The 13,764-nt window shown below is 43.9% G+C and overlaps 3 protein-coding genes across 3 annotated transcripts in view; 2 read left to right on the top strand and 1 right to left on the bottom strand.

The window, feature by feature from the left end:
* LOC134622284 (NACHT, LRR and PYD domains-containing protein 12-like) overlaps positions 1–13,764 on the top strand; it is a 1,346,881-nt gene that overhangs the window by 868,531 nt on the left and 464,586 nt on the right. The window lies entirely within an intron of this gene.
* Positions 1–13,764, bottom strand: part of LOC134624399 (uncharacterized) — a 342,378-nt gene that overhangs the window by 202,993 nt on the left and 125,621 nt on the right. The window lies entirely within an intron of this gene.
* Positions 11,560–13,116, top strand: LOC135932518 (uncharacterized). Its single transcript, XM_065470001.1, has one exon. The coding sequence runs from the start codon at positions 11,560–11,562 to the stop codon at positions 13,114–13,116; it is 1,557 nt and encodes a 518-aa protein (XP_065326073.1).

The following is a 13,764-nucleotide window of genomic DNA, read 5'->3' as shown; positions in this document are numbered from 1 at the left end:
GGAACAGGGATGATGGTGGAGCGTTTGAAGCAGGAGGGAACTTCACACAGCTCCAGGGATCTGTTGAAGATGCGAGTAAAGATGGGAGCCAGCTGTTCAGCACAGGTCTTGAGGCAGGAGGGTGAGACACCGTCTGGTCCGGGGGCTTTCCTGGGCTTCTGTTTCTGAAATAGTCGGCTCACATCCTCAGTGTGTATTCTGAGTTTCAGGGAGGAGGAAAGGGGGGTGAGAGGTGTGATGGAAGTCGTTGAGTCTGGATTGGAGAGGGTGATGGTGGTCGTTGAGTCTGAAATGGGGAGGGTGGTGGTGGTCGTTGGGTCTGGATTGGGGAGGGTGGGGGTGGTCGTTGAGACTGGATTGGGGAGGGGGAGGGTGAAGGGGGGAGAAGTGGAAGGTGTGTTGGGGGTCACTGTCTGAAGCAGTGTCTCTGGGGAGGGGAGGGTGAGGCGTGGGAGTCTGTCCGTCTCAAACCTGCAATAGAATGTATTTAGCTCGTTGGCCAGGTCTTTGTTTGCTTCAACAGTGGGTGGGGGGGGCGTCTGTAGTTGGTGATTTCCTGCAGGCCCCTCCACACTGACGCAGGGTCGTTGGCTGAGAGCCGTTCTTCCAGCTTCTGGGAGTAGATCCTTTTAGCTACTTTGATCTCCTTGGTCAGTGTGTTCCTGGCCTGCTTGTACAGGGCCCTGTCACCACTTCTGTATGCGTCCTCCTTGGCCTTACGAAGATGTTGGAGTTTAGGAGTGAACCATGGTTTATTGTTGTTGTATGTGCAAAAGGTCTTTGCTGGCACACACACGTCTTCACAAAATCTGATGTATGATGTCACAGTGTCCGTGAGCTCATCCAGGTTATCAGATGCAGCTTCAAAACAGTCCAATCAGTGCAGTCAAAACAGTCCTGTAGTTCCTGCTTTGCTGCGTTAGTCCACTTCTTCACACTTTTGACTACAGGCTTGGCACGTTTAAGTTTTTGCCTATAAACTGGAATAAGATGGACCAGGCAGTGATCAGAATGTCCCAAAGCTGCCCGAGGCACAGAGCAATAGGCATCTTTTAGAGTGGTGTAGCAGTGATCCAGTATGATGTTGTCCCTGGTGGGGCAGTCTATATGCTGTCTGTATTTAGGGAGTTCGTGGTTGAGGTTTGCTCTGTTAAAGTCCCCAAGGATAATTGTAAAGGAATCCGGGAATTTCCTTTCCAGGGTAGTGATCTGGTCAGCCAGCTCGCACAGTGCGTTGTTCGCGTTGGCCTGAGGAGGGATGTAAACTCCGACCAGCATGAAGGAAGAAAACTCCCGCGGTGAATAAAATGGTTTACAATTGATGAAAAAACTTTCCAAGTGTGGGCTGCAGTGTTTCTGTAACACTGTGACATCAGTACACCAACCTTCATTAATGTAGAAGCAGACTCCACCACCCTTTGTTTTCCCTGAGAGCTCCGTTTCGCGGTCCGCCCGGTGAAGTTGGAAGCCCGGCAGATTTAAAACAGCGTCTGGGACTCGCTCACTGAGCCAGGTTTCAGTGAAGCAGAGGGCAGCAGAGCGTGCAAAGTCCTTGTTAGTCCGGATTAAGAGCAGTAATTAGTCGACTTTGTTTGGAAGAGAGCGGAGATTCGCAAGATGAATGGAGGGGAGTGCTGTGCGGAGTCCTCGCCGACGTAGTTTCACCAGCGCACCAGCGCGAATCCCCCGTCTACGTCTCCTCCAGGAGCCACAGAGAGCTGCTGCGCCTCCAACTAAAATCTCCAAGTTAGCTCTTGAGGTGTGTTCTCTATAAAAGAGAAAACAGAGCTGATAAACATGTTTTCATATTAGTATCTGTAGGTTCTCTAGCATATCGAGACTATCTCTCCACACCATCAGATTTTCCAAATGTATGGGGTACGACCCCCCCTTGTTCGTGGCGTGTGGATATTTCTTTAAGACACTCTGGCACACCCGGTTACGTCCCACAGCTTGCGTATAAAACAGCTGTGCAGACGTGACACCGATGATCGTTTGATCTCCACTTGTGTTGTGTGTGTGAGTGCTTTGCCTTGAGAGTGCTGTATGTATGTGCATCCGTCAGGAGTGTGTTTCGGCATCCTCCTTGGGCACTGCCTCTCCCCCTTTTCCCGGTACTCCCCTGGTATTCCCCGGTATTCCCCTTGTGTGCCCTGGTATCCCTTAGCTTGGTTCCCCTTAGCTGGCCCTTAGCTTTCCCCTTGGTTGGTCCCCCTTCCCCAGCTCATCGCCTCGAAAAATAGGCTTGTGCGCTGGTCGGACCATGCTGTGGGCTGCTGGCTAGCGAGTAGCTCAGCTACAGTGTGCCAACACAGCAGGGACACAGCTTCAGCGTTCAAGCATACGCTGTCGCCTGGTCGCCTGCGATTTGTGCCGGCTGAGCACTAGCCGGCCGACGAGTAGCATTCCTGCCGGTTAGCGTGTCACCCGCAGCTTGCGGGTTAACGCGGCCCACAGGGCTCCACTCATGGCTCAGCTACATTGGGGAAATGTGTCAGAGTTCCATGCATACCTGGAACCTGTTGCAGGAGCTTAAACAATGAAAGGGGAATCCGGGTTGCGGCCAGTGCCGGCTTCCTATTAGCACATCCTGGTTAGCATGTGGCCCCGCCCCCTTGCTTGGAAGCAAAGTTTGGCAGCCCACACGTCCCAAACATGTCTGTATATGGCATTTTTTGCCTTTTGCAGATAGGCACGAGCAGTGTTGCTGTGCCTGGGCTAAAAAGGGATAATATTGACTACATAAAAGCAGCCCAGAGCATGCTGTGCTGGCTTAAGCAGCTGACGCTTGCATACACTGCTTTATGACCAGCACAAACTAGGCAGACCGTGCTTGGTTTTCCGAAAGTATTTAAATGACCCGCCCCTCCCCCTTGTCCTGCCTCCAAAAATGAGCGAGCAGGCTACTATGGGGACCATGGCTGCCACTTCTGTGGACACCAGATGGGCAGTCCATGGGCTGGGTCTCCTCCCACACCTGTTGCTGATTCACTGCTGGCCCCTACCACGGCGTCCCTCCCATGGCTCCGCCTCTGTGAGGCCTAAGTCAGTGGCTGTATCCCAATTCAGGGTCTGCAGCCTTAAAGTACGCAGCCTCAAAGGTCCTCAAGGGCTGCGTACTCAAAGACCGCTAAGGCCGGAAGTGCGAGTCTTGTGACATGGGACGGTCTCGCCTCCATCGCACTGCCCAGGGTGCTTAGCAACCATGATAGCTGGAAACATGTGGTTGACAGAAATGAAGGAGAACATATTTTGTTTGTTTGTTTGTTTCTACATGAGTTCTGTGTGATTTAATAAGTATCTGAGGCTGAGACCACAGGACTGTAAAACATGATTGTTGGCCTTCATTTCTGTACTGAACAGTCATATAAGATTAGCTAGTAAATAACAATTAGTTAATGTTGTTCATGAGAATAAAGTCAGTGTAAATATGAGATGGCCAATATTATAGTTATAATATTAATCATTATAAGTTATTACAGCAGTGAGTGTGAACTCTCAAATCAAATCACTTCTATTGTCACATCACATGTGCAGGTACACTGGTACAGCACATGTGAGTGAAATTCATGTGAATGAACTCTGTGTCTAACACTGAGCTTCAGTAAAGATTCAAGTTGCAGTTATTTATATTTCCTATCACCTTAAATCTTCACTCAAAGACAAATATCTTTGACAGTGTATACATAGATGTATTATATATAAGAGACAAATGTTGTTCGTTTAATTTCTTGGCATTATTACATTTGGCTCAATGCTTACATATATGTGTAAAAAGCAAATGTACGAGCTGTAAAAACTGTTTCTGGTGGAATGAAGAGTGGACTGATATATGAAATATTCCTTTATTGGGTGAAAAAATCATACCATGTTGTTACGCCGGGAGGCGCGGTGAGGGAAACATTAGACTTCACACTGTCTTAACTGAAGTAATTGCTTTATTATCTCATGCCAATATCATGCACATACAGACAGCAACTTCTCAAAATGGCCCCCAATCCATTTCCTGCTCCCTTTAAATACTCTAAAGAACACGCCTTCTCAATTCAGACTGGCCTATAAAGGAGCTACCATTGAGGCAGGCCTCCTCTTTACTGGAAAAACAAGATGGCCACCACAGAGGTAACCTGCAAAACACTTTGTTACATGAATGCTTCCCAACATTGCTCACTACCCCCCCCCCCCCCCCCCCGTTTGTGTTATTACGAGTGCTAAACAAGAAGAGTTCCAGATGGTCCAGTGGACACATGTGTGACTCCTGTGATTAAAGCATCTTTCTTTCAGCTTAACGAGTGAACCGTCAGCTCGTTCAAACACACGTTAAAGTCCGTTTGGCTCGACACCACCGAACAGAGGCAGCAATATAACATAGCTAACATTAACAGTGCAGTGAACCCTGTTTGTGCCGTGATATTCAGGACTGCAAACCGAGCAGCATCACTGACTTTCAGCTTGTTGTGTTTGTGGATATATGACTCACTTTAATTATCCATAAAATCATCACATCCTGTGTAAGATTAAGGTCGACTATTGTATTATTATATTTTAAATGCTTTAAAACCAAGTAAACGCTGAAAGTACAAACATCGCTAATGGCAAATAACTTTGCCGACTAATGTTTTAATGTTACTCATTATTAAAAATTTGCACATAAATGAGTGACATATTATTCAGTACTTACTTTTAACAGTTTACTCTTTGGCCGCTCCGCTTCTGCCGTCTGCGGCAAAATTATCCACAGTGACTGCCGCGCTATGAATTGTGGGATATGTTAGGCCACGAAGGCTACACTGCCACAGCCTTAAAATTCAGGGAAATGAAGGACACATTTGAGGGCTGCATTTTGAGCAGCCTTTGAACTGGGACAGCCTTCGGCACGCTGCTGTGAAGTAATCGGCCGTAAAATGTAGCCTTTAAGGCTGCAGACCCTGAATTGGGATACAGCCAGTGGAGGTTGACTATCAGGTGGCAGATGTTGAAGAAGCTTCCATCCTCTCCTCCGGTGTTGCCCATCTGTCCCTGGGCTGCCCCCTGCTGGTCCCCAGGCACTGTGTTGATTGAGAAGGGTCCCTTCAGGTCTTGATTGAAGCATGCCGGGTGTGGGAACTAGCCCTGCCTGAGGTCCCGTCTAGTGAGCGGACCTCAAGGTTGATGCTATCATGCAGCCATTGCGCCTCCTATCAGGTTCCGCTGCTGCCTGATTGGTCTGGTTGCAAGCAGTTGAGTGCCCTGCCCCCCAGCTTTTATGGTCCCCTGCCCGCAGTTGGTTGCTGCCGTGCATGGCGGGTGTAGTAGCCTTTGGCCCCTACCCTGATAGCCCCACCTCATGTTCCTCTGGATGCCCCTTTGGGCCCTCCCTGGGCAGGGTGGCATGCCCTACAGGGGCGTGAGGCTAACTGCTGCCCTGCTGGTGGCCATTTTGTCCCTCCCTCTTAGAGATGGAGCTTGACACGACAGCTGCAGGCGGGCTGGGGACATGGTGAGCCCTCCCCAATCCTGTGCCTCTAAAGAGAGCAGGCTAAAATGGGGATCAGGGCTGCAGCGTTCCCTCCCATGGCCCCGCCTCTGTGGGGCCTGGGCCGGTGGAAATTGGTTATCGTGAGGTGGATGTTGAAGAAGCTTCCATCCCCTCTGGCTACCGCTGGAGTGGGGCACGAACGGGTAAACCAATGTCTGGGTCGCCTGATTCCGGGCCCCTCCCACAGCGTTCCCTCCCATGGCCCCGCCTCTGTGAGGCCTGGGCTGGTGGAGGTTGATTGTCAGGAGGTTGATCTTTATGATGTTTGACTCCAGGCAGACGACCAGGGTTGCCTGGTGGGTCCGCCTGTCTACCCTGCACGCCACCTCGCTGTGCTGAGGGGCCTATGCAGGTGTGTGGAGACGGACGTGTTCAGTTGAGGTGGTGAGGACTTGGAGTCTAGGCTCAGCTGTCCTCCAACCGCCCTCCTCCCTCCTGACATCCTTTGAGTTGGGCCTAGTGGCCAGCACTGCTGCAGGCCGTGTTCCCCTGTCATATTTTACGCTAGTTGAACCTCGCTCCATCTGACGGCTTGGCCAGCGGTTGACAGTTCTCCAGTCTGCAGCGCTGGCTCTCTGTCCGGCAGCTTGCCTGAATGTTGCAAGTCTACGTGGTGGGCAGGGCCAGCGTGAAACAACTCAACTCATGTAACCTGAGGAAACGGTAAGTTTTCTCTGAATATCTTTTTAGCTGTGGTTAGCTGGATGTCAGTCTTATGTTACAGCAGCTGTGTCGAGCTCGAGCTGCGGGTCATATTTTCGGCGCTACATTGTAGTGAGATAAGTTTGTGGGTGTTTTGTGCAGGTTCGGCTGTCCTTTTAACTGCACGTTGGTTAGCTAGTGTGAGCTATAAGCTAACAGCTAGCCTGGTTAATGACGCTAGAGTTCCACGCACATGTAAACAGCTCGTCTCTACTGCTTTAACTGTTAAAACAGAAGGCAATACTGCGGCTGACAGGGTTTATTATGTGAAACAGCAGCTTGTTTTGTTTTAACAGTCTGCATTAAGCTGGGCAAACACTGCGATTATTTTAAGTCACGTTATTCAGCTCCTGCTCAAACTGTACAATTGAATTTCAGGGGTTAGAAGTTCATAGGTCACGATGCAGGGTCTCACACTATACGGCCTGATGCTCTGATGAGACCTTAGTGCTCAAACTCTGCGTCCATAACATGAAGCTCATCATACAAAATCTGTCCCTCGCTCTCCATCTCTGTCTTTCACTCACACAAACACAAAACCACCATCAACTTTGCTAAATTACTAATGAAAAACATTGACCAGGCTGCTGTGATTGAACAGCAATGTCCATCCAACTCTTTTCATGGTTGTTGTAGTCGTAATAATTTTGTGAGGCCACATTGAAAAGCCTCAGATACGGAAGCGTAGAACTGCCACCCAGGCAAAAGAAAAATAGAAAAGTAAAAAGTATATTGGTCTAACAATGTACTTTTTATGTTTGTACAATATACTATCATGTAGGTACAATATACCTCTCACCTTTGAACTATATAATATCATGTTATTACAATATACATAATTATCATGTTTGTACAATATAAATATTATATAGGCTACATCGCAGATCCAGTCACAGCTTCTATTACTGTCTTTCTTGTCTTTTCCCAGAGTAACAGCCAAACAGGAAGATCTTTTGGCTAGCACTGCTTAGCCTTGCATGCGTTCTTATTTTAAACATAAACTGGAATTCATTGCAAACTGTTTGGGAAGGATATGAATGACAAGATTTTGTTTTTCAACAAGAGTTAGTAAAAAAACATCTCACAGTGTGATCAAATCTTCTTGCCAAACATGCCCAGCTTGGCAGTGTATACAGCACTATAAGTTGCTTGAAGACGTTTCACCTCTCATCCGAGAAGCTGAAGAAGCTTCTCGGATGAGAGGTGAAACGTCTTCAAGCAACTTAAAGAAGTCCAGACGCTTTTCTTTGCAAGCTCCTTTGAATAAAGTTTACAGTATATCTTGTCACTGGAAATTGTTTGCAATGTTTATATATTTATATTATTTACTGTAGGTATTGGTGAAAAAAAGCTTTATGTTGTGAAAAACTGAAATCTGGAAATTAGAATTGTTGTGCCTTATTTTTTTGATGTTTTTACATATATTCTATTTGAAAATACTAAAATGTGTATATATTTATTTATTTTTGTTTGTCTGATAGCATTTATTTGAAAAAATAAATCTGACAGTTCCCATTTCTGTATAGCTGTATAGCTCATATTTCTGTATAGTTTTTATTTCATATTTCTGTATAGTTTTTATTTCATATTCTGTATAGTTTTTATTTCATATTCTGTATAGTTTTTCATATTTATATCCTGTTCATAGCCTGTACATAGCTTGTACTCACTACAGCCTGTACATACTTATAGTTATAGCATATTCATAACATACTTCATATCGTGTACATTATAACATACCATAATAGACCCATTTCTGTAATATACTTACATATCTATATTATTGCTAATATATATTGTAATATATCTATACCATGGCTAAAGCACTTCTGGATGGATGCAAACTGCATTTCGTTGCCCTGTACTTGTGACATGTGCAATGACAATAAAGTTGAATTCAATTCAATTCTATTCTATTCTATTCTATTCTATTCTATTCTATTCTATTCTATTCTATTCATACAACCAATATTTGGATCAGTCTGCCCACCGCTAACATTAAACAGTGGTGACAGATGGCCGCCCCTCCTGGTGCTGATGAAGGTTTCTCTTTTAAAAGGGAGTTTTTCCTTCCCACTGTCACCAAGTACTTGTCCATAGGGATTGCCGAGACTTTCTCCAGAACATCATAGGGTCTTTGAAGTATAAAACACAGTAGATGATTTGGTTATATTAATAAACCCGAACTGTTTTTTTTTTCTAGGATGTTTACTTATACTGATTTTCTCTTTTATTTTGTTTCCAGGTGTCATCACATATGCTTGATCATCATTATCATGGCAACACAGTGAGTAGAACCAACATAAGTAATTAAAACAAGTGAACTAATCATGAGCTCTATACTCTAAACCAAATGGGGCACAGATTAATGTATTACGTAATTATTCGGTGTAAATGTTAGGGGACTTTCTTTATGTTTTTCTAATAAAAAAGGTTGTTTTCTTTCCTTTTCTTTTGCATCCGGCCATGCATTTCTTTAGAAGTTTCAAAGTTTCATGTAATCGCATGTGGGCTCAGCAGAGGAAAATTATAGGACTATTACACAAACAATTAGTCATTCAAATATTTAGTTTGAACATATAAGTAACAAGTGATATGAACTAAATAAAAAAACACAACAAAAACAGTGAAAGCCTATTTACAAAGAAAAAAAAACGAAATATTGACCATTTCCTCTTCAAAAAGGACGAAGCAAATACCAGTTCCCACCCATGTCCAGCTCAATCCCACCAAACCCCATTCAAAACCTTTGGACAGCTAATCTTTAGTAGCTGTTAATGTCTCCAGCTGTTTCCTTGTTTCTGACACTGTCAGACATGTTAATGTAACTGTAGAAATAATAATGCACATCGGTGGAACATTTACAGTGAGAGAATTCTTGATTTCATTTATTGGTAGCGTACACTACAGGCAGAGTTCATACATGGATACATTAACGCAGCAGAATAGCAAAGTGAACAGCAGCTGAGACTTTAAGTGCTGTTATGAGGAAAAGGATCAAAAATCATTCTCCATATTTCAGAACAAAGTTTCAAATCCAATAAAGTCTGAACCTTCAGCAGAAACATTCTGACAGAACAGAAAACACTTGTGTAAAATAAGTGTAAAATTTCTCTGCAGGAAATATGAGAGCATCATCTTCAAGAGTGATAAGAGATCTGATGGACCTCCTGCTGTCTATCAGCTGAGGCCAAAAAAACAGAAGTTTGGAACTCTGACAAGAATGACTGTTGGAGAACAAAATAGAAACAAGACAAACAGAACCATCTTACTTGTGGGAGAAACAGGAGCAGGAAAATCCACACTGATCAACGCTCTGCTCAACTACACTATGGGAGTGAAGTGGGAGGATAGAGTCTGGTTTACAATGGTAGAGGAGGAGAAGAAAAGTCAGACATCAGATGTGATCGTGTACGAGATCTTTGGTTTTGAAGATGAAACTCTGCCCTACTCTCTGACCATCATTGATACTCCTGGTTATAGAGACACCAGAGGGACTGAATGCGATGACATCATCAGTCACAGATTGTTGGACTTGTTTGGATCAGATGATGGGGTCCATGAACTTCATGCAGTGGGTTTGGTCATGAAGGCAAGTGTGAATCAATTGTTTGACCGATTGAAGTATGTCTTTGATTCAGTGATGTCTCTGTTTGGAAAAGCCTTGGAGAAAAACATTGTAGCTCTGATCACACACTCAGATGGAAAAAGGCCTAAAAACCCTCTTCAAGCTCTTGAAGATTGGAATATTAAATGTGCCAAAAAAAAGCAGAATCACCCATCTTACTTCCTGTTTAATAACTGCCAGCTTGAAGATGAGGAAGAAGGTTTTCTGAAACACAATTTTGAAAGATCCGAGAGAGGAATGAGAGAGCTCGCAACCTTCCTGAAAGAAAGTATACCTCTGAAGCTGCAGCCAACTCCTGAAGTGTTAAAGGAAAGTATCAGACTGACAGCCTGCATCCAAAACCTGCAAGAAAGAATCAAATTCACTGAAGTGAAACAAAGAGAGATGAAACAAAGTCAAGAAGCTCTGGAGAAACATGACAACATGATGACTGAAGATGTCCCTCCATTTGTTGTTCAGGTTTATAAACACAAAGAACCTATCAGAGCAGAGACGTGTGGGCTGGGTTTTAAAGCAGCTGTCAGCTGTACAATCTGTGAGGAAAACTGTCACTATCCTGGATGCACGGTGCCCTTGAATCACTGTGAGGTCTTTCAAGATGGAGAAAGTGGAGATATGTGACCAGGATAAGAAAAGATCAGAAAAATGAATCACCAACAGAAGACAAGGATGTTCATTTACTTGGAAAGGAAATGAACCGACTGACAGCAGAGAAGTCCCAGTTCCTGGATGAGTCCTACCAACATGTTCTCAGACTGGAGCAGATCGTTCTGAAAGCTGATTCATCATCCACTACTATCTATTTGGACTTCCAGATTGAGCAGATGAAGCAGAAAAGAGACACAGAGAAGGTCCAGAAACTGCAGGAGATGAAAAGGTGAGTAGATGAAGAAGCACTGTGGTATGTCAAACTAACAGCACTTACAATGACTGTAGTTTAGAATTATTATTAAAATATGTAATTCATTTAAATTTTAATTACAGTAATTATAAATAATTGTTATTTTTGTTTCAAAGGTATATCATAATTATGAGAGAAAGGGTACAGATTATTATCAATGTTGAATTATTTTTCAAACACATTAGTGTTTCTCTCAGCGTGACACTAATGAAATACATTGCTGTAATTGTTGAAGAGGATGACAGAAAGCTGATTTATTTTCATGGCTGGATTTGAAGGCTAGCTATAGAAATCTACTTTTTCTTATAAAGAAACTGGAATCAATCTGTGTTTTGTGTGAACATGAAAAAAAGACCAATAAAGACAAATAAACATCAGGTCGAAAGGAAGGAGAATTACAATAAAATTAATAATTTAGTCCTTCCATTCGTCCATTTTCTGACATTTATCTGTGTCTGTGTCATCAAGGACAGTAGAGGTGCACAGACCTCCCTCTCCCCAGTCTCCTCCTCTAATATATCCAAGCCGGCCCAGAGACAGCATGTCCTGGGTCTTCTCCAGGGTGATGTCCCAAACATGTCATCTGGTTCCTTTTTACATAGAGGAGTAAAAGCTCTACAGTCCCTCCCATTGACCATGTTCATAATGTTTACATGTGTACTGAAGACTTTCTGTTCTTTACTGTGCAGGATCAGTTTGATCTCATCACCACATGAAGACATCATCTCAAAAAGTTTTCTCATCAGTTCAGGATCTCCTGCTGTGTATCAGCTGAGACCACAGAAACAGAAGTTTGGAACTCTGACAAGAATGACTGTTGGAGAAAAAAATCCAAACAAGACAAACAGAACCGTCTTACTGGTGGGAGAAACAGGAGCAGGAAAATCTACACTGATCAACGCTCTGCTCAACTACACTATGGGAGTGAAGTGGGAGGATGAAGTCTGGTTTACGATGGTAGAGGAGAAGAAGAAAAGTCAATCAGAAGGACAGACAGAAAGTCAGACATCAGATGTGATCGTGTACGAGATCTTTGGTTTTGAAGATGAAACTCTGCCCTACTCTCTGACCATCATCGATACTCCTGGTTATGGAGACACCAGAGGGATCGCATGTGATGACATCATCAGTCACAGATTGTTGGACTTGTTTGGATCAGATGATGGAGTCCATGAAGTTCATGCAGTGGGTTTGGTCATGAAGGCAAGTGATAATCGACTGGGTGACCGACTGTTGTATGTCTTTGATTCAGTGATGTCTCTGTTTGGAAAAAACATGGAGAAAAACATTGTAGCTCTGATCACACACTCAAATGGAAGAAGACCTGAAAATGTTTTTAAAGCTCTTGAAGTTGGAAATATTAAATGTGCCAAAAAAGGGAAGAATCAGCCAGTTTACTTCCTGTTCGATAACTGCCAGCATGGAGAGCGAAGAGAGGAAAACACAATTTCAAAAAATACATGGGAAATCACACAGAAAAACATGCATCAGTTCACAGACTTCTTAGAAAAATCTGGTCCTCAAAAACTGATGAGAACAGTTGAAGTGTTAAATGATTGGATAAGACTGAAAGCCTCCATCCAAAACCTCAAAGAGAGGATAGAGTTTATTGAACTGAAACAGACAGAAATCAGACAGATTCACGAAGCTCTGAAGATCCAAGAAATTATAAATAAACATGAAGTAGAGATGAAGAAAAATGAGGAATTCACTGTAGAAGTTGATGAGCCCTATAAAGATAAACAACCTATTGATGGTGGGCAGAGATTGTTGGTTTTTTATAGAGGAGCTGTCTGCTGTACAGTCTGTGAGGAGAACTGTCACTATCCTGGATGCACAATGGCCTGGAAACCTGAACACTGTAAGGTCATGAAAGGAGGTCGCTGCACTGTTTGTACTAACAAATGCCCTGCATCAGATCATGTGAAAGATAAGTGGAGATATGTGACCAAGACAAGGAGGGTAATGAAGAAAAATGAAGAAATGAAAAAGACGTATGAGAAGAATGAGCTAGAATGTGCGCTGGGGAGGAGTAGATTAAAAACTCTTACAAAGGAAGTAAATGACCTAACAGCAGCTGATTCATCCCTGAACAAAGAAGAAATGCAGCAGAAAAATGAAGACCATCAAAAAGAAAGTGAGAAGAAGTGTACCCTGTTAGAAAATCTTGAAAAGGAAATTATCCAACTGACAGCCGAGAAGTCCCAGTTCCTGGATGAGTCCTACCAACATGTTGTCAGACTGGAGCAGATCGCTCTGAAAGCTGATTCAGCATCCACTGTTGTCCACTTGGACTTCCTGATTGAGAAGATGAAGCAGAAAGGAGATACAAAGAAGGTCAAGAAACTGGAGAAGTTGAAAAGGTGAGTAAACGAAGGAATCAAAGCAGCACTGCGGTATGTCAACCTGAGAGCACTTACAGAATAGTGACTGTAGTTCTCCAAAAGTTGAATCTGTTCATCTGGACGTAGCGTTTTGTGGGAGAAACGTTTCGTCACTCATCCAAGTGACTTCTTCAGTCTCAGCTGACTGCAGGTTTCCCCAATCTTATAAACAGTACATTTGCACAATGACTGAAACCAGCCCACTGAAGGAACAATGGGCTGTGAGGTCAGTTCCTTAATCATAATTATGCAAATTCCCATGACCATTGATCAACAACCACTGACCAAAACCCACTGATCAAAGACCACTGATCAATGGCCATGAGTACCAGTCACAGAGAGTTGGACAATAGGTGCAATCACAGCATTGTAAGATGGTGACAGATGTACCCTTAGGCCCCCTCCTCGATTCAGAGATGGTCTTTTCCTCTTCACGTAAATGTCCTCCTTGACTCCGCGCTCAAACCAGCGTTCCTCCCTGTCCAGGATGTGTACATCCTCATCATTGAAAGAGTGTCCACTGGCCTGTAGGTGTAAATAGACTGCAGAGTCCTGGCCTGATGAGGTAGCTCTTCTGTGTTGTGCCATCCGCTTCGCCAGAGGTTGTTTGGTTTCCCCGATGTATAAATCC

The sequence above is a fragment of the Pelmatolapia mariae genome, linkage group LG3_W (assembly GCF_036321145.2).
Source record: "Pelmatolapia mariae isolate MD_Pm_ZW linkage group LG3_W, Pm_UMD_F_2, whole genome shotgun sequence".
NCBI lineage: Eukaryota > Metazoa > Chordata > Actinopteri > Cichliformes > Cichlidae > Pelmatolapia > Pelmatolapia mariae.
Note: the sequence above shows the minus strand (reverse complement) of the source record. Positions and strands in the feature narration are given on the sequence as shown.